A 24,963-nucleotide genomic window follows, 5' to 3' on the forward strand; every position below is an offset into this window, starting at 1 on the left:
TTCTAGCTACAGACTAAAATGACATAATAAGGAAAAAAATGTATGATAATTTAATAATCTGAAAGGTAATTATGCCTTTTGTATGTATAATCTCAATCAGTAAATATTGTAAACTATTGTTGAGTAAAAATATTTCCCTCTGAAATCTAGAGGTATACTATATCAAATTAAAACACTAAGGTAAAGTTGAAGTGCTTCAGAATTACAGTATGTACTTCAATGTACTTATTTTGCACCACTGGATATTATAATAAAGCCTTATTGAAGTTTCTATAGGGATCATACCAAACAGTATTCAACAGCTGACCATGAATCTTCACATAATCTTGCTGCTGATATACTATTATATATTGTCAGGATACTATTGAAGAAATCTAATATTTCCACTTGGAGTAAATAGGAAAAGGCTCCTGGTCAATAATTAAAGACAGTCTCAGTAGTGTTGTATTTCACCTGTGACAAAGGAACAGACACATTTGGCTTTACTGCCAATAAGTTTTCCACTTCTGTTTCCAGCAGCAGTGTACGGTACACAATGTGAATTCCTACCAGCATCTTTCTTAATATTATTATTATTACTCCTGGTATAATCTTTGCACCTTCAACCTTTGCAGCTTGGTGCATTGTGCAGCTTTTGTCAGGCTCCTGTTGTAGCTGCTCTGGAAATGGAAAATTAATCTGCAATGATTGTGAAAATTTGTCATTTTAGTAACTTTTTAAGTAAAAATGCCTAACATTTACTGGCTCCAACTCTTAAATTTGAATATTTGCTGGATTTCTTAATTTCCCATTTAAGTACACTGAAGCGGTTTGGGTTGGTCGGTCAAAATGAAATGTTAAATTATGTCAGCCACTCCGGTAAATTGTGATGGACATTTCATAGACTCATTTTATTGACATAAAACATCTGACATTTTTCAGGCAATAATGATTAATTGAGAAGAATTGTCAGACTAATCACATTGTAAACATCAAACAAGGCTCAATCGCAGTGGCAGGCCATTAAAAACTGATTTAAAAAAATGACATAACTGCTTGTGTCAACTTGAAAATCACAGAATAAACTTGCATCTAGTGTTGACAACGTGAGTGTACAGTACTAAGGTAACCTAAGATTGTCTCACTGACCCTACAGCTTCACTGAATTTAATCAAGTGAAGAAGAAAAAAACTGGACCAATGGAGACGTTTTAAACTTGGTTCAGTGCAGAAAAGGAGGAAAAGGAAAAGAAAGTAAATATAACTGATTACATGCGTACAAGTCATAAGGATAAATCAAGAATGTCACCATTGTTTGGGTGTGTAATTTACAGGAAACTCCTTTAATCAATCCATGATGAAGCTAGACGATTATTATCAAATATGTGGTTTAAGAGAAAAAAAATAAATCAAGATTATGATTACGAAAGAGAGGACAAACTCTCAAATTTGAGTTAACGGTTCTATAATTTTTATTGGACATAATAAAAATCAAAAAAGATATCTAAAACATTGCCTGATCTGCAAGGCACTTGTGCAAAAATTATGTGTGTAAACATGTAAATAAAGAAAATAGCTGTTTTTAAATAACATTGATTCACTTTCCTTGAATAAAACAAAAATAAAAGTATTTACAATAGCTCATCTGGTGTGGCACAAGGCTCATCTGAATAAAGGGACGTACATCAGGAGAGAGTTTTCTGAAACCCACTGCCACTGTTTAAGAAAAGAGTGAAAAAGCAGCCAGCCCGAGGAGCTGACAATAGCACCCTACACAAATGTAAATCTGCTGCTCCGTGTGCGGCTGACTCAGATTTAACTTTGTCCTCGCAGCAGTCAGTCCACAGCTTTGAAAATATCCTGGCACCTGATGCCCCACCACAGGCTTCAGGACGTGTAACCACAGGCAAACACATGGCATGTCAGGGGACTGGAGACGTCTACGTGGCAACATCGCTGGATACCAGAGATTTCCTCAGAGGTAGTTGACTGCTGCAGTTTCCTCCACAGGGCCGGAGGCACAGGCAACTCTGTAGTCGGCAGGTGTGGAGTGTCACTGTGGCGCTGCTGTGTGATTGGCCGAAGCAAAGTTCTGCTGTAGCACCACCAGAGAGCTGCGGAGCTGTGAGGAGAAGAAGAACTGAGTCAGCAGCTACAACACCTGCTTTAGGTTGTTTTTTAAAGTCTTACAAGCCAGCTATGAATTAATGTGATAAACCCCAGCTGGTTATAAAACAGAAAAATAAAAGCTGGAGAATTAATGCAATTTCTTTTTCTTTTTTTTTTTCTCGCCTCATTGAAAACATGCAAATTGCTTCCATCTCTTTACACTTATGGATCCTACCTAACTTCCATATAGTTTTACGTCAACACAGTCATCCTTTAAAGAGTAGCACTAGGAGTACCACTTTCATGTTTCTCCATTAAATATGAAGCTATAGCCAGCGGCTGGTTAGCTAGCTTAGCATAAAGACTGGAGGCAGGCGGAAACAGGTAGCCTGGCACTGTCAAGGGATTATGTACTGGGCTTTTTCATGGCCCTGAGCAGTTTCTAGGCAACCAGTAGAGATTCCAGGAAGTAACTGGTCTCAGCCAAAACCAGCAACTTCCAAGAAAAAAAAAATCTTTCAAAGCAACTTTGTTGTTTTTGTGGCCTATTTATATCCCAAGCACCAACACACTACACGATAATGTGTGCCAAAACAACTGCACTACTACAGTCAGACCTTTCATTTATGTGGTGCCTTTGCAACTTAATCAGCTCATCCTACCTGTTCTAAAAGGTTGATGGAGTCCTGCAGTACAGTTTTTAGCAGCTGCAAGTCTTCTCTGGTCCTATACCCTGCTGCCTGTGCGGGACCATATTCAGGGGTCAAGCTGCAAAATAACAGATAGAAGCAGGTTTAATCTTTAATGCAAAATATGATGTCCATACTTGCTACATGAAGGCAGCAGAAGAGACAAAAAGTGAAGGAAATGAGCGGAGCAGCAACTGATGCAAGACTATGACACTTACGTAACCACATTAACTGACACTGAAAAACAGGCATTTTGAACACCGTGAGTCATTAGAACAAGAGCTCTCTTGTATGTGGGCTGCTAAACGACACAGACAAAAAAAGGTGGAGGCAGACTCACCCCTTCCCCCTCTCCACCCACACCAAGACTTCTGCTTTCTGAGTGATCAAGGCAGCTACTGATATAATCACTATCTATGACAGGTAATAAATCAAAAAGGAAAGACTCAAATGTGCATGTTGCAAAGGAACAGAAAGTTATCCGACCTGGCCTCACTCCTCTCCCTCAGGCGGTGCTTCGTGCTCAGGTACATGCGGTGGGCTACGTCCTCCATTGCCCACAACTTAAAGAACAGACCCACATTCATCAGCGTCAGAATCAGCAAACTGAAAGAGACAGAAAGCACCAGGTTTAATCTGACCACTGGTGCACACAACGACAGAACAAGAGGCAAAAGGTTAAAGGAATCACGCAAATTCCAGAAATGACCACACATATCTGTTAGACATAATGATTTTCAATCGCCAGTCAAGGCACAGTTTGTATAAACCATAGTGTTTCACAGGTGAGTGTCCAGGTTGTTAGCTTACATCACGCTCATCCCAGCCACTATCGTCGCAGTGCTCCATCTGTGTGGGCCCTTCATTTCTACTGGACCTGAAATACAGACAGATCAATAAATTACTGCTCGAAAAGAAGACATGCCGGCTGTTTGAAAATAATCAATATGTGAAAGTATTGCACTGGTTTGCAACATTTTTCTAGTAAGACAACATTTTGCAACATACTACGACAATGCCTCTGATTTCAGCAGTTCCAGCAGTGGCTGTTGTCTGCTATGGAGAGTGCACAATAAACCTTTGCTTTCAAGCTTTCATCACTGCACTACAGTCTCCGTTTGACAGTTTTGAGATGCTGAAGACGTCACGTGTTCCACTCTTACTGGTTCATCAATTATGAAGTTGGAGCCAGGAGTCAATTAGCTTAGCATAGCGAGCCTGGCATTGCTCAAAGGTAACAAAAATCTGTCTACCAGCAGCTCTAAAGTATACAAATACTTCATATCTTGTTTGATCTGCACAAAAAAAAACAAAGCATAAAAGCAGCATGTTGTAGTTTTACAGCATCATGTGTTGGACTATTTCTTAGCTGCTCGCAGTCACTTCCTGGAGTCTCCACCGGTTGCTTGGCAACCTTATGGCGACTTTGAGCACATACATCTCCTATAAAGCCATTTTTGCATGGATTAAATGAGCAGGATATAACATGTTAATCAGTGATCTTTAGATATGCTGGTAGCTAGGCTAGCTGTCTCCCCCTGCTACCAAGCTTTATGCTAAGCTAAGCTGTCTGTAGCTTCACATCTAATGGACAGACATGAGAGTGATATCAATCGTCTCAGCGAGGAAGCAGATACACGCATTTCCCAAAAATGCCTAACTACCCTTTAAAGCCATCTTATACTGGATAATGCCATGTACCCATGCTGCCATCTCTGTGCTGCTCGCCGTCTTTCCCGTACTGCTTGCTGGGCTTTATGTGCTCTGGCAGAGTCCGGCTGTACGTCCGCCTCCTCCGCCGAAGCCCACTCATCTTCCCAGAGTCTCCACCTGCTTGGTTCATCTCTGCTTCCTCCTCCAGCAGTTCTGCCTCTGCACAGTGTCAACACAGGGCCGCAGAGTCAACCACAAAGGATGAGAAGGGAAGACAGTAAAAACATATAGACAGTGATTTATTAAGCAAGCATTGCATTGAAACGCACGTGAAGCTTAATACATATCTACAAAAAACGACACTAATTTTCTCCTTCCTTGCAGTTGCAGCTGTAATATGATTCACTGCTGCAGAGGTTGATGCGTGTCGGAGGAAACTGTTCATATCAGATCAGAGATAAAATAAACCACAGGTTAAGGAAAGGGGACAGGGGAGCGTGTGAGCAGAGCTCTCGACTTACCCAGCTGCCTGAAATTATCTTCTATGCCACTCCAGGAGTTTTTGGTGATAAAGGACTTGACCAGGCCCCATGGCTGCTTCCTGTATTTCACATCAGTGCAGACCCTGGCAGCACAAAAGACAATTTAAATGGCAGTCACTTTAAAAAAAACATAAAGCCAAACTGATGGTCATAACACCTTACCTCAGCCGACACTTTCGCTTCGAGTTCCGGATGATGTAGTACCGATTTAGAGTGTAGAAGTAATCATGATAGGGAACGTCGTGAGTGTACACCTCCGAGTCCACCAGGTAATAGTGACCTTCCCTGGATTCTTTGTACAGCGTCTGATAGTTAAGCAGAGTGCAAATAAGCAGTGAGCCACAATTCATCCATTCAAGCATGCACACACCATTCACATGGATGTAAACACACCTGGTTCTCTGTAGCGGTGGAGAACTTGCCAATCAGAGGGTTGCTGATGGTTACTGTGTAGTTTAAGCTCCTCTTCATGTTTCCAGAAGCATCTTTTTGCCAAGCAGCAAAGCTGGAATCTGATAATACAAAGGACAAGATGAGTAATACACATGAAAGCTTTTGTTAGATAGCACTGGCAGATAAGTTAGTTTCAGGTGTGGCTGACAATAATTTGATTTATTTTACCGTTCATTTAACAGGATCCATAAAGATAAACATTGTTACATACAGATAAGAACTGCAACAGATGATTGAAACAGGTTTAATATTTACTGGTTATCTTCCTGACGTTCCTGAACCTGCGCATGAAGCTGGAGTCGGTGAAGAGCAGCTCAAACATCTTGGAGGCGCTGATGTGGAAGACCTTGTTTAGATAAAGTCGACCCTGCACCTCGGACAAACCCTCCCCACCCTCAACTGATGAAACAAAGAGAAGGGGGAGAGGGGAATAGTTAAACAACAAAGACAAAACAAAACAAAAAAAAAAAAGACACCTCGCTGGGCTGTGTCCTCTTACCGTCCTCGACGCTCTCTGAACCGCTCTGCTCTGACACGCCGTTCTCGTTGGCGTTGAGGTCAAGAGTGAGCGAGGAGCGCTTGGAAACCTGTTCTGGTGCGAGGCGGTCCGGCAAAGGACTGCACCGCTGAGACGGGGTGCGAGAGTCATCCTGTTGGAGGGCGATAAATGAAAATGAGGCTTAAAAAGATTTAGACCTGCAGAAAGCGCAATGAAACACAAACACAATTTTTAATACCATGTTTGACGAGTTCTGTGAGCCAAGAGGGGAAGCCAAGTCATCCCCTTGAGGCGTGGAGGACTCGATGGGCACATGCTCCAACCCAGGGACGCGAAGGGAGGGGGTCCGCTCCAGCCTCCCAAGACCATTATCACCACCAGGCCTCACTGTCAGGCTGCAAACAAACAAGACAGGTGGTATCAAATGACAGCACACTGTGATTATGAGTGAGGATGGGCGTGCAGGTGAGGAGCGCGCTTACCTGTTCTGCATGCTTGATTCTGCTGATATCTGTAAGCTCTCCATCTCTTCATGGCTCAGACCCAGGTCATACCCGTAATGCTGTTTAACCATCTGCCACAACTCCAAGCTGGTCAGAGGCTGAGAGCGGAAAAATAAAGGAGAGGTCACAGGGATATGGAAACGTCAACCAGAGGCTTGCTTGGCAGTTTCTGTAGATATCGCTTCCTGTTGATTAATTAGGACTTTGCTTTGACTGATAGAAAGCAGAACACTTTGACAGGTGCAGGTAACCTGGAAACACGAAGCCTCCACATAGTACAATAGTCTTATCTCCATGGGTGACACACAACTTAAGGTTATTGTCCCTCCCTACAGCTGGAGAGATAATTAACACCCAAGAGAGGCACAACTTAAAAGTATCACTAAGAAATAATAAAAATGACAACAAAAAATATGAACACATCTGCAGGCACAGGTGCTCAGAGGAAATAAGCAGAAACGTCAGTGTTGGAATAAAAGATTATAACAAGATGTGCTGATCCAAGTGGTAAAATGGTACGAAAGACTGCACTATTTTCGGCCTGTTTATTCCGACTGGACATTAAGACATGCCATATGGAACCGCGTGCTGTACTCTGGCGCATCTAAAACCGAGAGAAAGTCTGATCTCCGTCCACGCAGACTTTACGTACCTGTCAGAGGACATTTCCCCGCAGCTGTGAGCGTTTACCTGGCCGTGGATACGCTGATCTGTGACCTGGACGCACCGCGCACTCACTAATCAGGAAGTCCTGGATTTGAGCGAGTGAAGGGGCGTGAAGACGCACCGCCCAGATTTACACCGCGATTAAGGTGAATAAAAGCTCGTTGTACCCGTCGAAAGTCCGGTTCACTGACGATTCACACGGCCGGAGATACTCTTCTGGTTTTGACGCGTTTCCGCCCGCAGTTCAATCTCCGAGACGAGCGCAGCGTCAAGAGCGCGCCGTGCGGTTAGAGGCTGCATGTAAATGAGCGCTCATGGCCACACCTGGAGAGGTCAATGAACTTTGGAAGGAGATGTTTTTATACCCGGTGTTTGTGCTCCAGGTCCCAGCAGACTCTTACCCCTGTGAGTAGACTGCCACAGTGCCTGTCTACAGGAACAGGCAGCTGAAGACATTAAAAAGGAGAAGTGAGACTGACGCGTGTCTCCTCTTAAAAATAAGATATGATGATGCACAGCATGTGCTGTGTGAATTTAACGCTTTCTGTTTGTGTGTAGTTTACAGTCTAATCTACTTTTACAGTCCAAAGAGTGTGGTTATCACAGTTACTTGTATGAAGGTGTCTAAACTGAGCTGGTGGTTTCATTTTTTAACTACATCCCTGAAACACTGTAAGAAGTAGGAATATAATAGACATCTCCACTGCTTTCATCTCTTAGCCTGCTCTTCACCTGACTCTTAAATTTTCAAGCCTTTCATGAAACCTATGCTCAGTCCTCCCCCAGTTACACTTCAACTGATTTCAGCTCTTACATTTCAACTAAACTGTACAACATCTCATATGCAAACAAACAATCTTTAAGACATTTTACCCGTTTCCAGAGTTTGTGCCTGCAGTTTTCATCATAGGGACGCATGCTTACACTTTCTTTAGAAAACTAACCTTTATAGTTTATTGTTTTATATCTATTCACTAGAGTTGGGTGAACACAATTTTCCAAATAAAGGTGGCCAAACAGACACCCAGTGGCTTTATATTTAACCACATCCCTGACATATATGTCAGTCAGTTATTCCAAACACAGTGCCTCAGTAAATGGGACAATAAACAAAAGCTTGTGTCTGTTGGACTCAATGATCGAACCTGCTGTGCTGCTTTGTGCAGATCTTTAACCCACATGTAATAGCAGAACAGCGCTGATAACCTCAAAGGGAAAAGTCTGCGGCGGGGGCAGCTTGATTTGTACCCTGGACTGATTAGATAAGTGCTGCAAAATGGCGTCAAGTCACAGACCTGCTGGTGCTCTTGGCAGGCATTTAGTCATAGCAGTCAAGGTACTGGACAACAGCAAAGATACGCGTGATATAACTGTAGGTCTTGTGGACAGGCACAGTAGTTCAGTAGTTGAACCTGCATGAATAATAGCTACTCCCACGTGAAGTATGAAGATCGTTCAGATGACAGTCTGCAGTTAGGAGACTGGACTGTATCAGGTCGCAGCAGGTAAGTGGAGCAGGGCCTTACCTTGTCCAACAGTGTGTTTTGCCACATGCGGAAAACACCCTGGTAACTTTTCTCTCTCGCTGAGAAGGAGGTGAAGAAGAACTGAGGGTGAAGACGTACAGTAATCGATTATGTGTTCATCTGATGTGAAATAAACTCAGAATGACTGTTCACTTGCAAAACAATATACCTTCTCCGTGCTCGTGCAGACCTGGATGGCATTGGGAATGAGCCGAGCGGTTTTCTCTCTGGTCATATTGATGATATCTTTAAGAGTCAGTGTAATCTATAAAGACACGGTGAAAGGTTACAGTCAGTGCATATATGCTTATCAAGTCATGCTATAAAGAATCCACATCATCAGATACATCCATCTCCACCCGAGTTATTCCGTGATGACATCTTATAATGACTGAGTAACTGCCAAGAAGAGGTGTGGACTTAGTGCTGGCAGCAGTCAGTTAATGAGGCATTGCTATACTAACACACGGCCCATTGAGGCTGCTGCAAATGCAGCAATTAGTGTAACTGTCTCATTTTTCCTGTTGCAGCTTGGTTGCTTTTCTCCGTAACTGTTGCATATGATTGCAAGTTTGACAAGTTTTGGTTTTTTTTTGCCCAAATCTGATATTTACAGTTTCTATTTTGTATTACTGAAACCATTTCTCTTTTGAAATGTACATTTCTCTGTATCTTTGCATATTTCTAACTCTCCACCTTCTTATTACCTTCGTACCCCGAAACACGTTGCTGTAGAAACAGAGCCAGTTCTCTGAGAGGAAGAGGCGTCCCTGAAGGAGGATGTCCCGCTGGAGGGCACACGGGTAGTCTGAGGGAAAACCAGCCGCACAAATGAGTTTGCCTGAGGTGCTTTTGACACACTATAGAACAGATCACTGTGGAGAGATGGTGTGAATTGTCTGTCACTTCAGACAATATGTGACCGTGTATAATTCGATGATCAGTATAAACTGACCTTTATTCCCAAATAGGTTTAAAACTAATGTGGATTTCTAGTCAAACTCTTATGGTTTCCAGAGATGCAAGCTGTGTCACGCTGAGTTACAGGGTCTAAATATGATTATTGATTGTCTTGGATTTGAATATTTTACTTTAGAGTTGGCTTTACCATATCATCAGTGAAACACTAAATGCAGGAGTGGGGAAAACGTTTAAAACTGTCTTTAAGATAAATATCGAGAACATCAAAGTTCACCTGCCAGTTATCACCGATCATGTGATTGGACGTTGTCATTGATGATGACTGCATTAAACGTTGTATATTTTTGTATATTTCATTATTAATGAATTAATTTATTATTTATTTATTTTTTGTAAATGGATGCGTTATTTAGGGTGGAACCTTATCCTGAAGTCTCCCATGTTAAAGAGCTGCTCACCCTGGAAGTTTTCCTTTGATATAGTTTTCACTTCACTAAAGTCTAAATACTTTTTCAGGGGCATTTCCAATTTGAACAAGAAAAAAACTTAAAAAAAACAAAATTATTTTGTCTCATGGTTTACCAAAGCTTTTAAAAATGTAAAATGGCAATACTGTTTCATAGCTTTGACAATAAAACAAACATCTGGACCCTGGACTTTCATGACTGTGAGAAGTCTTTGTAACTCACCCACTATGAGTCTCTCTGACTCCGGCAATTCTTTGAACAGCTTCTTAAATTCATCTAACCTCTGTTTGTAGGTCGGCAGAGGAGTCTGAGGAGCCGCAAGACACTGTCCCTGAGGGTCAGAGCTCTGGTTGGAAGACATGTGACCATTACTGACTGAATAAGAGAATACATGCATATATACGTAAAGTCTTTATGCAAGAAACAAGAACAAATTATGAGCTGCGTGTTACAGAATAAGACTGAAAAAGCAGATGTTAAACAGCATTTTAAGTCTGTATCAGAGGCAGCTGCAGCCCCACCTGTGTGAGATGACACCTGGCTTAATGGGTCAGACCCACAAGAGGGCAGTCAAAGATTTTCCACTTCATAGCTGAATTGCATGATTTTGCGGGAATTATATACGAAGGATCCATTAATCCTAGTGTCACGTACAAACAGCAGTGGCTTTACGTTGACAGACAGTGAAGGGTTCGTTTTTACCTCGTCTTCATCAGAGCTCCACCTGACATCCATCAGGGATGTTGACTCATCTGTAATGTCATCACTGCCCACTCCTGACCGGTTGGATACCTGGTCCATCTGCTCTGCTGCGCGGCTCACATAAAAAGAGATGCTGCTGTGAAACCCCTCCAACCCTGCTGCAGACTGACATTTCACACATTTCAGTCTCTCCACTGGAGGTAAAGAGTGGGTTTTTCGAGAGCTGAACTTTCGGAACATGATCTGAACCTCTGCGATAAATGGAATCAAACAGGATCCAGCAGCGCCACAGGCCCGTTTTTATCACTGCCACAGAACTGGTTTGACAGGAGGGCAACGCTGGGAGAAGTGGAGTCATGCCAAGAACAGACACTTTCATGCATTTCATACTGTCTGCCTGTCATTAAGAGGAAAATGTCGTTAAAGGAACGAATTTGTGTCATGAAGTCCAAAACATTTCCACTTTCAGAAATGTGCGCATGATGATGACAGTGAGTCACAGTATTCACTCCCAAACCGTTCCCACGGGCTGTGTTGTGATCGTGTGGGCCGATAATCTCACTTATCAGTAGACATTGATGTCAAGTCTTGCAAACGAAACCGGGATGATAACTGATTACTGTCAAATTTGTAAAAGCCGTCTAACGTGTCTCCAGACTTGAGCTGCGCCTTCGCCGTGTCTCCACATGCGGGTTAACAGAGACAGAACTGATATTAGCCTCTTACCTGGCTCGGAGAGGACCCAGGGTCTCTGTTTTCTCTGACTTCCGTGACTGAGTGAGAAAAAAAAGCCTAAAAAACACCAGTTTGTCCCACACAGACCTGAAACTCCACAGAGGTCTGAAACGCTCTGCTCGTGCGTCTTGTTGCAGGTGTATCTCATCCAACAAAGGGAACATACCTTTGGGGAGTTGTCATCACATTGGTGACGCTAATTGGTCCTCAAATAAGTCGTTAAGGGCTCCAAAATGACCTTTCCCTTCATTTACTCACAATTTATTCAAGTTGATTGCAGTTACAGCGATGCACTTTTATTTCCTGCATACATGTGAGTAAATTACTGCAGTGTTTTGTGTTTTCTTTTATGATTTTTTTTTTAACAATTACATGATATTTTTAAAATCATAACAGCTCCTCTCTATTTTAATGAACAGCTGCAATCACTGAATGAAGCTCTGTCCTTTTTAAAATATAATAAAGCAGTTTAAAATGATTTCAATGCACAAACAATCCTGAGGGGCAGGGTGTTGGAGAGCATGAGTGACATGCAGAGAAACCAGTTCTGCAGCTCACATCGTCAGAAACTATGAGGTCAAACAGACAAAACACACACATTCTTTTTTTTTTTTTTTTCCCCCATGTTTTAATCTTTGGGAGTGACATGATGAAAGTATTGGACAGCAGAGCGTCGGAGTCCGACTCTTACACATTCACACAGCAAAGTACACGACACAGCACAGCGTGAAACACAACCATAAAAACGAAAGGAAAGAACAACAAAGCCTTCACGTCAAAAACGCGCGCAATAAATAGACTGATCTTATTAAATTTATATTCAATACTCTTCTGTACAGATGGTTTATGAATTACAATACATCAACCGAACAATCCTCTTCAGGAAGAGCAACACGGGTACACACAGAAATCATGTAAACAGAGATAGGAAGAAACGGGGTGAAGAGATCCCTCTTTCATACACACATCAAATCCACGCACACACAAACGCACGCACGCACACACGATCAGTGACCATGCAGAGGATCCAGAGCAGGCCGATACGAGGCGACAAATAATAATGAATACAGTACATCTTTCTCTTTTCCCTCCACATGAAAATGCGCGCACGCACACACTCACGCAATCACTCACAAAAAAGGAGCACGGGGGGGGGGGGGGGGGGCACGCAGGTTTTTTCGGGAATACGAGGAGGTGGAATGTGATTCTGCAGCGGAGGGCTCAGAGATGAAAACCGGAAAGGTGGCGAGAGGTTTATTCTTCCAACGTGCGGAAGCCGTTCTGCATGTCCTCCAGCAGCTGAGCGTACTCGCTCTTGATCTTAGCCTCACCGTCCTTCACTGGGTCCTGGATGGACAAAGAGACAGTCTTACAAACGTGAGCAGAGAGCAGGAAGCCTCAGCAGACTCCGTGTGGGTGCTGCTTGAGCTTCGGCCGTCGTTCTCACTGTGCTGTCCAGGTGTTAGACTGCCCCCACTTTCTGGAACGATGCGGACTTGAAACCGTCAGAGCTGATTACTTTTGGTTCTGGATCTAGACAATGGCACTCTTGTCAGTGCATTCGCTTCTGTTTTGGAAACTCATGCTTGATTATGCATCTTATCTGGATATTGTCTGCTCTCTTTTGTAGCATAGGGCAGCATTTTTAACCTGTTTATGTTGTTTTTATTGTTGTAACTGCATTTCTATGCTGCCTTCTTGGCAGGCCTCTCTTCAAAACAGGAAAGTGATGGTCGGAGGTCATTACATCAGATACAATTAAAGCAATGCAGGGTATTTTGTGCTTTATAGAGAATCTCAACTCTCAACGACTCAACAAGCTCAAAGCAGACACTCTTCATCTAATGTACTGGCATTACACAGAATACGGTAGGTTGATGAGGCGAAAGTCAAATAAAATGTCACATTTGGCAAAAATTTAAACAGTCACAAAACCCACAAACACACAAACACGCACCTTGAATTTCATGGAGCTGATCCTGTACAGGATTTCCCCCATGTGCTCCCTGATCATGGCCCAAGTGATCTTGTTGTCGCTCTGAGCCGTGGTCTCCACTGCGTGTCGCGCCATGTCGTAGAAAGAAATCATGTTGGAGAGAATGCCCACCGTCTTATAGAAGGGACAGAACCTGAGGAGAGAAGTCAGACGTTATGAGTAATTGGTCGATTCGATCGGTCATTTCAAGCCATTTCAGATCAGATTTACATGCACACTCTCTCTCCAGCATCTACTTGAACTCCGGTCAGTGATTCGCTGGTACCTGTCATAGGGAGTGTAACCGTTTTGCTGCAGGAAGTCGTCCTTGATCAGCTTGGCCACTTCCAGGGTGATTTTATCTGTTTCTGCCAGCGATGCCTGTTAAAAAAAATATATTAAATTGACTTAAAAATAATTAGTTGAACAAGCAGATACAACAAAAATATGTAACTCTTTTTAGTTTGACGCTACACACGTTGATACATGTGCTGAGTTACCTTTCCGACGAGCTGCACGATCTCAGCGAGGTCCTCCTCCTCCTGCAGGATCTCCTTGGCCTTGGTACGCAGGGGCACAAACTCGGGGAAGTGCTTGTCGTAATACTCATCCAGAGCGCGAGTGTATTTGCTGTAGCTGATCAGCCAGTTGACAGAGGGGAAGTGCTTCCTCTGAGCCAGCTTCTTATCCAGACCCCAGAACACCTGAGAGAGGAAAGAACATGAGAAAGTGTCGTGATGAGCACCTTAAATCAATAAAGCTTCACTGGAACGACAGCGAGGTCTGAATTTGATCATTCACCTGTACAATACCAAGCGTGGCTGAAGTAACGGGGTCAGAGAAGTCACCACCGGGAGGCGATACACTGAGAAAAAGAACAGCTGCATGTAACGTACAGTCCAGACAAGATGTGCAGAGTAATGTCTCCCTCTATTGGCCAAAATAAAGCAGTACTCACGCTCCGACAATGCTGACGCTGCCCTCCCTCTCAGGGTTGCCCAGACACTTCACCCTCCCTGCACGCTCATAGAAGGAGGCGAGACGGGCGCCCAGGTAGGCAGGATAACCACTGTCTGTGTGCAGATACACAAAGCAAATCTTTTCCAAAACAAAGAAGCACAAGCTGCAGCTACTGCAGGGATTTAAAGAAACAAAAGTGAAGTGAGGCATTCAGCGAAAAGACTGTTTTCACATTTGTGCACCAATTCACTTACAATGCAGTTAGAACAAGACTAAAGCATCAAGTAACCTGTCATTTTAACCTCTGACAGTGACCATTTAGTCATCTGTGAATAAAGCACAGTTTAAAGTAGGGCTGCAACTAACAATTCTTTTCATTAGTCACTAATCCGCATTAATTATCTTCTGGAATTATGGAAAAGTGTTTGAGTTTATAAATAAAAAAAATATCCATCCGAGTTGATAGAATCTTCCTATGATCTACTAAATAAAGAATTCGGAGACGTCAAAGGCAGAACAGAGAGCGGATCGTTGCGCAAGATGATTGTGTTAGTTTGTGAAATTCACAGATTCATTTTTACTTCCTTTTATAAAGCAGACGCTGATCACGACAAAAACACCTGGTTTACAGAAATGCATTTTGTCATTTGGAAGAAACACGAACAGAAATTGGTAAACAACACTAGCTGTTCTTCATTATAAATGCCAGACATAGTGGAGCCTGAATCTGCCTTCAGCTCTAACTCTAATCTCCACAGACTCCAAACTTACCAGCAGGCATCTCAGCCAGACGGCCAGAAATCTCCCTGAGAGCCTCGGCCCAACGGGAGGTGGAGTCGGCCATCATGCTCACGTTGTATCCCATGTCTCTGAAGTACTCAGACAGCGTGATTCCTGCCAACAGAAACTGAGTCAGTATGCAATAACAGGAGGAGTGAATGAGAATATCTGAGCATAACACAGCATGTCTGAATGAGTTAGACACCGGTGTAGATGGAGGCTTCTCTGGCAGCTACAGGCATGTTGGAGGTGTTGGCCACCAGTGCTGTTCTCTTCATGATGCTCTCCGTCTTCCCGTCCACCTCCATGGTCAGCTGTTGGCCAGACAACACCGTCAGAACACCAATCACAGTCACTCTAGTTGGGATGCAACGTCGGCGCTCTCGCTACTCACCTCGGGGAAGTCTCGCAGTACTTCTGACATCTCGTTACCACGCTCCCCGCAGCCTACGTAGATGATGACGTCGCTGTTGGAGTACTTGGACAGGGACTGAGAGATGACAGTCTTTCCGCAGCCAAAGGCTCCTGGGATGGCTGTGGTTCCTCCCTGCACACATCTTCACACAGAGAGGAGAATGTAGGAAGAGTGCTGCTGGGTAAAATATTTTCAACACGTCTCAAGTGAAAAGGTTAAACAGAGGATGCGGGACTCACGGGAAAAGGGCGTCCAGCACTCTCTGTCCGGTCAGCAGCGGGTGATTGGCGGGCAGCTTCTCTGTGACAGGTCGCACTTGTCTGACGGGCCACACCTGCACCATGGTGAACTTCTCCTTCACCCCCTCAAACTCCAGCTCCATCACCACGTCCTGACGGAGAGACACGCACGCCATCAACACAAAGCAACACCTAACAGCTCGTTCACAGCCGTGGACGGAGGTGCGGCGGACTCACGTTGACGTCGTAGCTTCCGGGTGGAGCCACGTAGGTCACAGTGCCTCTGTTTCTGGGAGGCAGCATGATCTTGTGCTTGATGAGGGAGTTCTCGTACACCATGCCGTAGATGTCTCCCCCTGTGATGTGACTGCCAGCCTAACAGCGATAAAAAAAAACAAAGGATTCATTCACCTGATGATTTAAAGACAGCAGGCTGAAGGTTTGAGGTCAGTCACATACCCGCAGGCTCTTGCTGGGATTAAACTCCCACTTGAGGTCTCGGTTGAGGGCTCCGATGTTTACACCTCTGGGGATGTAGATGCTTTGCGTGAGGTCATTGATGTCCTTTAGCGGTCGCTGGATACCATCAAAGATGGACCCCATGATTCCTGGACCCAGCTCCACAGAGAGAGGTTTCCCCGTCCGCAGAACGGGATCTCCAACACACACACCGGCTGGATTCGAGCTCAGGAAAAGAGTGTGCACATCTGATATTAACTTTTCCATATGCAAGATGCTGCTATGGACCATTTGAAACAGAAAGAAGCAGAATTAGAAGTAGAGGACTTCAGTATTTTCACTTTTACTTCATTCACAGGCTCAAAAGGATACAGGTCTCCTCGTAGACCTGGATGGTGGCCATGTCTCCCTCCAGCCTGATGATCTCTCCCACCAGCTCGCTGTGGCCGACACGGACCAGCTCATACATGGCTGCTCCCGCCATGGCTGTAGCCGTCACCACTACAACAACAAAGGAGGCAAACAATCAGACTGAACGCAGTTAAACAATCAAACCACAGCAAGCCAAAAAAAAGTAGCTGAACCAGTCGGTCCTCTTTTATTTCCTGTCTCAGCTCAGAGTTATAAATATGTGCGTGCAGTCTGCTTGTGATTCATCAGTATTTCTGTTATTTGTTTGATAGTGACGATGATGTTTGTGCATGTGCGCCAACCTGGTCCAGAGACTCCATGGACGTATCCAAACTGGCTTTCTCTCTCCTCATCCCTGATCTTGGGCAGCTTGGACATGTCCATCTTCACAGGGTTATTAGTCTGACTGGAAGGAGAGCAGAGAGGAGAGGAACAGTGTGAGGGAGACTTCAGACAGCGGAGAACTGAAGGAGAGGAGAACCAGAGGACTGCAGGAGAGGCCGTCCTCTCCTCAGCAATGGCCTCTTTCAACAACATACGCTCTGTGTTTACATTTTAATTATCAAGAACTTTCATTAGCAGCCTTGAAGCAGCTGCGGGTACGAGTGCTTTGATTACTGCTGTGAAGAGTCAGCTGCACATGAGACCACCCAGTGCAAACAAAAGAAATCTCAAAAGCAGATGTAAATTCATATTCACAGAAGGATACATATCATATGATACATACGGCACATTTTCTGCAAAATCCATGAATTGAATGCGACATCATTTGCAAATGACGCATGTCAAGTTCACCCAATGATATAAAAATACTGCCGTAAAGAGTGTGATTTGTGACACGAGGAAAAATACATTAAATAGAAAACATATTTAAAATATTTGCCTGGCTCTGCACTGGTACCTTGGCAGTGGCACCTCCCACCATAACCATGGAAACCAACAGGGAAATACAGCAGCATCCCCACTCACGACTCAAAGCTGCTCGCTCTAATTCTCAGCATTACGGAGGCTCATCTGGGCCTCCCCTCTCATCTCCTCCGCCTTGGCGCACACACTTCAGGTCCAGTTTTACAGTCAGTGTGACGCGTCAGGCTAACATTAGAGGGGAATCCCACAGAGCAGCGCGGTCCTCTGTCTCACATGCTGTATGTGCACACATGTCATATTATCACCTCATATATCTGCCAGACTCCATCCAGCTACATGCAGCACTGACTCAAACAGGAGCTGCCACCAGTCGTGACATAAATCCATCCCCAGAGGGAGCTGACTGCAGATGCTGTGCACACGTTAAAGAGCAGCTTTATCTGCAATACTGTGTGCATCACACATCAATCAACGTGCTCACAATACTTAAATGTGGCATTTCTCATTCTCTATCTGACAACTGTATCACACAAACAGTCCTCCACATCCATGCCCTTTTCTTGTCCTTCCCACTGATGCACAGATCTTCCTGTTTACGCTCAGCTGCTTGGCCCATCTGTGCAGGAAAATAGCAGCTCCACCAATGGGTCAATGCAGGAATGACAAGAACGACACCTTCCAGGGTTTCACGCTGTTCCTCTAACAGGGACCACAAACTACAAAATCCCTTATCTTTCAGATTTCAAATAATAATTATGTTTGTTGTCATCTCATCTCATCTCCAGGTACACCTGAACAGATGAAGTAACAATGTGCACCTGATGAAAAGCCTCCAAAGAGCAGCATTGACTTTGAAGATAAGATGTATTGTTCAGGTGATTAATTCAAATAAGATCACTCACAACTCTCTACCAGCTTGATTAATCCTAACTCCAAAAATCAAAGTAAAACTACATGTAAATGATGAAAAATAAGCCCTTTAAGACAGTAACATCATGGTCAGCCCCTTTACAAACAGTCAGGGTCAAATTCCCTTGTTATAATCCTGGCTGCACCAACAGACATGACACTTGATCATATGATCCTGGCACATGACTGGCCGGCCCGGCTGTATGAGTCTCTTTGAGGAAGTGGAAAAGGAGCGTGGTGCAAAACTGGGAAGTACAAATCAAGACTGTGTCTGGAAACACTGATCCTCCACAGAAAATGAGCATACAGCATACGAAAGATCATTTTATCCGTCATTAGACTGACCTTAGAGGTCATGCCGGTTGATTCGTTAAGGACAGTACAGAAAGGTGGGAATGGCCAACTCTTGTCTCCAAATGACAACTTCAAAGTGGCAGAATGGAAATACAGCACGTAAAACCAGGCAGAGACAAGTATTAATTTAGGGCTGAATAAGGCATTTTGACTGTCTGTGCCTAAAGGACAACACTACAACAAGACTGAGAGGATGCATGTCCATGTAGGTGCTGGTGTCTGTGCAGAAATAACCCGAGAAATGTTACATATAAGTGACATGACGGCGAAAAACACCCTGACACGCTCATGTTAATTGCAGACACCTATCACATGAAACTCAGCTAAATGATGCTGCTCTAATGGAGAAAGTCATACGCCTTGTATTTAAATGACATGAAATACCCTGTTGTGTGATACATGACGGCCGGGGGTCTGATCTCAATGCAGTATATTCAGTTTGATAGCGTTCCTCGATCTGCACCTTAGCTAGCTTAACTGACACCGGAAGGAGACTTTAAAATCACCAGCACCCATGAACGGACATTTCTGTAAATCCCAGTTTGTCTTAACGATAAAAACAAGGTTAGCTAGCTCCGCAGGTTATTCGGTATTATGAAAACGATAGCAAGACAGGTCTCTCGGCCTGGCTGGAAAATGCTGGCTCTGACGTTTTGGCGCAGCGGGGGGAGCAAAAATATGTCACTGCCAACACACAACAAAGCCAAAGTCGGTTTATAATGTCGAAAATGTCCGACACAGATAAATAAAAACAAAACCGTTACCGTCTGTTAGTGAAGTGGTCGTTCACTGTCTTGCCTCGAGAGAGAAACGATGGCTGCTGCGATGCGTGACAGCAGACTGAGATCAGCTGACTTCATTCACTCGCTGCTCGCTTTTACTGCTGGGCCCCTGCAACCGCCGCCATGTTGGATCCGCCCCGGCACGAGAGCAAAGATTTTTCAAGAGGAGAACATACGGGATCGATAAATCAAGACCAGTATCAGTCTACAGCAGGCACGACTCAGAGCGTGAGCAAGTTTTCAAGTACTTTATTGTCATATGCACAATAGTTACAATGGAGCAGTCATTGGCAATTAAATTCTTTCTTATCTGGCTCCCTCCAGCCATGCTTAATAGTTTAAAATATAATAATTACCAATATAATACACAATATAATTAAATGCTAATAATTTTCCTGTATAAACTTAGTCAAAATTACCCCCATTTATAAAACTATCTGTAACTGCATCTACGGGATTGTGTCAGACTGTTTAAATGCGTACCAAATGTGTGATGAGTGAATAAGACAGTAGATATTTGTGACTAAAATTTTGAACAATTTGTAGGTTCCCCGGCATTATTATTATTACATTTCCATGACATATTACATGCACACCCTGTGCAAGTGGTTCTTGCGTTTTTATCTAATCATAAGGTCCTGTCTTGTGAAGGGGAACCCTTATAAAAATGTTTTAATAACAAAATGTCTTTAAAAAAATAAAATAAAATAAAATAATATTCAAGAACTATGTCTACATATTGCAAAGTCCTAAATACCTTACCATATACTTAAAGCGGGTATAGAGAACAAGGGAGTATCACATTTAACTTCTGATATTACATTTAATTTCTGACAGGGTGAGACACCATCTGGGCGAGGAGCTTTATCTTTAAACAAGCTAAATATCTTTACAGCAACGCTTGAGCCAAAATGGAGGGGCCGTCAAAATTGCCGTGATTAATTATTTATTTGATCTGAGTCTCTCTAACTAATATATGATCTAAAGTCTGGCAATGAAAATGAATCTTGGCTCTCCAATATATATATTTATTTACACATATCTTGAGCGGTCTGGCTATGTATGTAAGGCAAACTTCATGTTTTTAATTTTGTTTTCGTAACAGGGTATCAAAAAAGAGGAAATTTTACTTTCGTTTTTATTTTTCATTTCTTTGACTTCATTTTGAAAAACTACAGAAACACAAAAAAGAAAGTAGTTGTAACGTGCATCCTTAAAGAGTCTGGCCCTGAGTCAGGCCTCACAGGCTGTGCTTCCTTCCAGGATACGTAACTCTAACCTTCTCCTCTCCACTCTGACAACAAAAAATCAGACAAGGGTTCATCAAGAGTATCTTGGTTGGATGTTTTAATGCTATGTAATATAACTAAACATATCTAACATTTTGCAGTTGCTTAGTGAATCTGACTGGCAAAGCATCCTGGAAGACAAAACTCGGGGATTTAAAATCAAGTATATAGCTGCAGTGCTTGTGCGCATGCGGAGGTCAGGGTTGACAGTCCCCACACAGTCGTGGAAGGAGTTCGGCGGCTAAGCTAACTGCAACCACCGCAACTAGCTACATGTGGAGGGTAAAACGGGAGGCATCCCCGACCCTAACTCTGTCAAAATTCCACCTTTCTACCCAAAACAACTCTAAAGTTCAGCCTCATCGAAAATAAGGGATAATATCTATTTACAATGAAAGGGTGAGTGTAAGCTTTTGAGATACGAATAAGTAGCTTAGCACGAGTAAAGTTTTTCATGTCTGTTTTTTTCTACAAGGGGAGGCGGGGAGGAGACGGTGAGGCTAGCTAGCTTGCTAAGCTACTTTTATTTGGGTGTAGGATAAAGACATACATCCGACAGAACAGTTACTGCAAGTCTTCTGGCACTGATATTCTCGTTGACTTAAGCCGCTTGTCGTTTCGTTCAGGTCGCTCACAAGCAAAGCTAACTAGCTAGCTGCTCGTGGGCAGCTGAGTCAGTAAACCCACTTCAGCTAAGCTAAATGGGCAGACCCCGGCTCTCGGATAATGTTAATTTGTGCGTTCGCGTCAAAGTCGACAACCGCTCAGCTGCAGCAAAGTAGCAAAGTCAGCTAACTAAGTTAAGTTAGCTACATGACAACTCTCTGGCAGACTGAGTTTATGTTGGTCAGCTCTGTGTCTGCCACCGTATTAACGTTACACACGACAGCAACTTTAGACTTTGTGCCAGCTGGCTCAGTGTAACTTGACATGTTGAAGTAACACAGTAGCAGCGTCTTTTTGGCTAATGTGTTGATTCTCAGGTTACACGAGGTCGATTAAGGCTGAACTGTATTAATTGTTAGATAGGATTTCATAGACGTTACTGTTTGAAGTGTGGACGGGTCCTGGCACTGTGTATCCTGATGAACAACACACGTGACCAACAGCTGTGTTTTTTGGATGTGTTGCCTCCTATAAATACCACCGTGAACCCCTCAACCATACAAACTGGAGTCTTGAGTTTGGGTCACCCAGGCAGACACTTTAACACACATATTCCTAGGTTTTCTTAGAACTGATTCAAGCAAGTGCCATATCAGTTTTCTTGGTAAGCCTAAGGCAAGAATATCAAAATCATGAGCTTCAGATGTGTATTTTTTTTGTAGAAAGAGTGATTTAGGAGGATTGATTATGTTTATTTTTTGTTTGAATAGTGATTTAGGTGGATTATTTATGGCACCTGCTAATACTGTGTGGCATCCCACTGTGCTTTGTGACATTTGAGGGTCAGTGGCAAAGATTGCACAACATCTGGATTGGTGGTCATTTGATTTTACTGAGGGGATTACATTTATTTTGGGGCTACAACTTTAAGAGTATTAAAGTGAATTATTCTGGCAATTATTTTCTCACATCAGTTAATTGGTTGGTCTGTAAAATGTCTGAAAATGGTGGAAAATGTCCATCACAGTTTTCCTAAAGCAGAACATTACCTTTCTTAGGTAAATTAATCAACAGTTTTAAGGTAGCTCACAAAGTTACCAAGATGCTGCAATGGATCTTTATTCCATTTGAGTCACATTATCCTGGATATAACTGTGTACTTGTTGTCAGTCATTTGACCGTTTTGCTCTTGTTCCAGTAGCCGGATCGAGCTGGGGGATGTTACGCCCCATAACATTAAGCAACTGAAACGCCTGAACCAGGTCATCTTCCCTGTCAGCTACAATGACAAGTTTTATAAAGATGTACTGGAAGTTGGAGAGCTTGCGAAGTTAGGTAAGAAACATCCCTCATGTTACTTACTCCCACATACACTTTTAAAAAATCTTTCAAAAAGCATGAAGCTAATATATTTCTGGTGACACTAAATATATGTTTTTCTTACAGCATACTTCAATGACATTGCAGTGGGTGCTGTGTGCTGCAGAGTGGACCACTCTCAGAACCAGAAGAGACTGTACATCATGACACTTGGCTGTCTAGCACCCTACCGTAGGCTTGGAATTGGTAAGGAGCTTAACTTTTCTCCAAGATGCTGCAATGCACCTCGTGATCTTGTGTTTTGTTTTTCAAACGTTGCCTTTGTCTTTTTCTTTCAGGTACAAAGATGCTGAATCATGTGCTAAACATCTGTGAGAAAGATGGCACATTTGACAACATTTACCTGTGAGTGTCTAAATGCAGCCCTTGTGTGAAAATATCAGTTCATTCTATTTTTACTGGAGCAATTCTTCTGACTGTTCGACCACTAACTAAATGTCTTCCTTTCATTTTTGCAGTCATGTTCAGATCAGCAATGAGTCAGCCATTCACTTTTACCAGAAGTTTGGCTTTGAGATCATTGAAACAAAAAAGAATTACTACAAGAGGATAGAGCCTGCAGATGCCCATGTGTTGCAGAAGAGTCTGCGCAGCCCATGTGCACCGCCCACCGGGGAGCTTCAGAAGGCAGATTAGGGGCACAGCGTTTGGAAAGAGCACAGATGTGCCCGCCTCCACAGAAACAGAACTGTGACAAATGCCCCAGGGTCGACACATTCAACACTTTCTTCAAAGGACGCTAAAAAGAGAAAACAAATTTAAAGTACAAAAAATGCTGCATTTATTTTGCAAAGGGGTCCCCTTTGATTTTTTGCATATTTTATTCCTCCCTTTTCCTCATACAGATAATTGAACATAACAAAAAGCTCAATATCCAAAAGTGCTCCTATTGACAAATTTGCCAACTCCTGACAGTTTTAGACTTGGTGAAGGGGGGAGGTGCGATGTTTGCAAATCATACTGTTTGTGTTTGAGTTGTTTTTATGCGGTTACAAAGCTAATGGAGACATATCTATACTGTTGAGCAGAAGAAAACAGTTGGTTTGAAGCTGTAAAAGTGTTTGAAAGACCATCACTGACACGCACGAGTCACAGCTGGTCAGCTTGGAGTGATGCATTGAGTTGTTACCTGGAACAGTCACGACTCTATTCTCTCGCCACCTGAACCCTGGGATTTATGGGAACTGTCTGACCAGTTTGTTGATATGTCATGTCCAGAGGGGAAAAGCAGAAATGTAAGCCCCCGGTACAGGCGCAAGAAAGGCTGAACGGTTTTGAGGTGGTGGGAAGATGTGGTCACCACTGATAATTTCTGAATAACTTTATTTTCCAGCCTGTTAATTTAATTCCCCTTCACCTGTTATTTTTTATTTTTACATTGAGATGGCAAATGGTTCAGAGGTTCTCCTGGGTTTACTATTAAGAATGAAAACATTAAGAAATAAGAGAAACAAAAATGTCATTGTATTGAATGTGTTTCTGAGAAGGGCGCTCCACAATGTCATGTGAGGAATGTTCAAATAACAACAGATTGGCTGTTTGGGATTAGATTTGGGCATTATTTTCAATAGTAAAATGAAGGTGTGTGAGGATGTGTGTCTCTAAACGCATGGAGGTGTTTTGAGACATCTTACCTTAAACACCTTTGGCACCTTATGTAGCCAACTTGCAGAAATCTCAAACTTCCTGCCTCAGTCAGCTTATGTTGTTAAACACACCTTCGTAAAGTTTTGAAGCTCTGCATTTAGTTTGGAAATTTTGGAATGGTCTTTTGAACAGTGTTTTACCCCGAGGAAGCTCTGACCCCTCTGCATGCAAGGAGAGTTGTGTCCTCTCCACTGTAGTATAAGCATGTTTTTCCTTTCTTTGAAGAATTTTATCTTTTCTGGAGCTCTATATTGTAAGACTTTTTAACGTCTAAATAAAGGAATTACTATTTGCAGTAATTGTGTTGCTAATTGTCTTATTCTTGCACGTGTAAATGGTGAACTATTTACCAAGTACACAGAAATATAGTTGAAAATTATTCTAAAATCATACACTGAATATAATGGTATACACCAACAATGTCTAAATGCATTCTTGCAAACCTGC

General features: G+C 43.0%; 3 protein-coding genes across 4 annotated transcripts; 1 reads left to right on the forward strand and 2 right to left on the reverse strand.

The window, feature by feature from the left end:
- Positions 1-865: 865 nt before the first annotated feature.
- gramd1c (GRAM domain containing 1c) lies at positions 866-11,698 on the reverse strand. The gene is given in 19 exon segments (XM_076761318.1): positions 866-2,100; positions 2,750-2,855; positions 3,263-3,382; positions 3,587-3,653; positions 4,478-4,648; positions 4,951-5,054; positions 5,134-5,276; positions 5,365-5,483; positions 5,680-5,823; positions 5,924-6,074; positions 6,162-6,318; positions 6,406-6,524; positions 8,619-8,699; positions 8,788-8,883; positions 9,326-9,426; positions 10,229-10,352; positions 10,709-10,823; positions 11,435-11,513; positions 11,516-11,698. Coding segments are annotated over 19 exon segments (2,142 nt in total). The 5' UTR covers positions 11,592-11,698; the 3' UTR covers positions 866-2,031.
- Positions 11,699-12,042: 344 nt separating this feature from the next.
- atp6v1ab (ATPase H+ transporting V1 subunit Ab) lies at positions 12,043-19,717 on the reverse strand. Its single transcript, XM_076761317.1, has 15 exons — positions 19,577-19,717; positions 16,985-17,088; positions 16,644-16,772; positions 16,272-16,486; positions 16,050-16,187; positions 15,813-15,964; positions 15,553-15,715; positions 15,364-15,472; positions 15,150-15,272; positions 14,377-14,491; positions 14,220-14,283; positions 13,919-14,122; positions 13,705-13,799; positions 13,401-13,572; positions 12,043-12,790 (listed from the first exon to the last, which is right to left on the reverse strand). The coding sequence occupies exons 2-15, from the start codon at positions 17,064-17,066 to the stop codon at positions 12,698-12,700; spliced, it is 1,854 nt and encodes a 617-aa protein (XP_076617432.1). The 5' UTR covers positions 17,067-17,088; positions 19,577-19,717; the 3' UTR covers positions 12,043-12,697.
- Positions 19,718-21,048: 1,331 nt separating this feature from the next.
- Positions 21,049-24,815, forward strand: naa50 (N-alpha-acetyltransferase 50, NatE catalytic subunit). 2 transcript variants are annotated; one of them, XM_076721554.1, is made up of 5 exons: positions 21,049-21,282; positions 22,691-22,824; positions 22,936-23,055; positions 23,148-23,214; positions 23,328-24,815. In XM_076721554.1, exons 1-5 carry the CDS (start codon positions 21,275-21,277, stop codon positions 23,503-23,505), a joined length of 507 nt encoding a protein of 168 aa, XP_076577669.1. In that variant the 5' UTR covers positions 21,049-21,274; the 3' UTR covers positions 23,506-24,815. The 2 variants fall into 2 exon arrangements, with proteins under 2 accessions (XP_076577669.1, XP_076577668.1); XM_076721553.1 differs by having other exon boundaries at positions 21,092-21,282; positions 22,688-22,824.
- The last annotated feature ends 148 nt before the right edge of the window (positions 24,816-24,963 follow it).

The sequence above is a fragment of the Chaetodon auriga genome, chromosome 21 (assembly GCF_051107435.1).
Source record: "Chaetodon auriga isolate fChaAug3 chromosome 21, fChaAug3.hap1, whole genome shotgun sequence".
Taxonomy (NCBI): Eukaryota; Metazoa; Chordata; class Actinopteri; order Chaetodontiformes; family Chaetodontidae; genus Chaetodon; species Chaetodon auriga.

Excerpts from the sequence above, each read along its gene's own strand:
- atp6v1ab (XM_076761317.1), bottom strand. The coding sequence starts at position 17,066 with ATGGACATGTCCAAGCTGCCCAAGATCAGGGATGAGGAGAGAGAAAGC. Across the intron at positions 16,487-16,643 it reads CCAGGTCTACGAGGAGACCT|CCGGTGTGTGTGTTGGAGAT; the intron begins GTATCCTTTTGA and ends GCTCGAATCCAG. Across the intron at positions 14,123-14,219 it reads CCACGCTTGGTATTGTACAG|GTGTTCTGGGGTCTGGATAA; the intron begins GTGAATGATCAA and ends TTCCTCTCTCAG.
- naa50 (XM_076721553.1), top strand. Across the intron at positions 23,056-23,147 it reads CTACCGTAGGCTTGGAATTG|GTACAAAGATGCTGAATCAT; the intron begins GTAAGGAGCTTA and ends TTTTTCTTTCAG. Across the intron at positions 23,215-23,327 it reads ACATTTGACAACATTTACCT|TCATGTTCAGATCAGCAATG; the intron begins GTGAGTGTCTAA and ends TCATTTTTGCAG.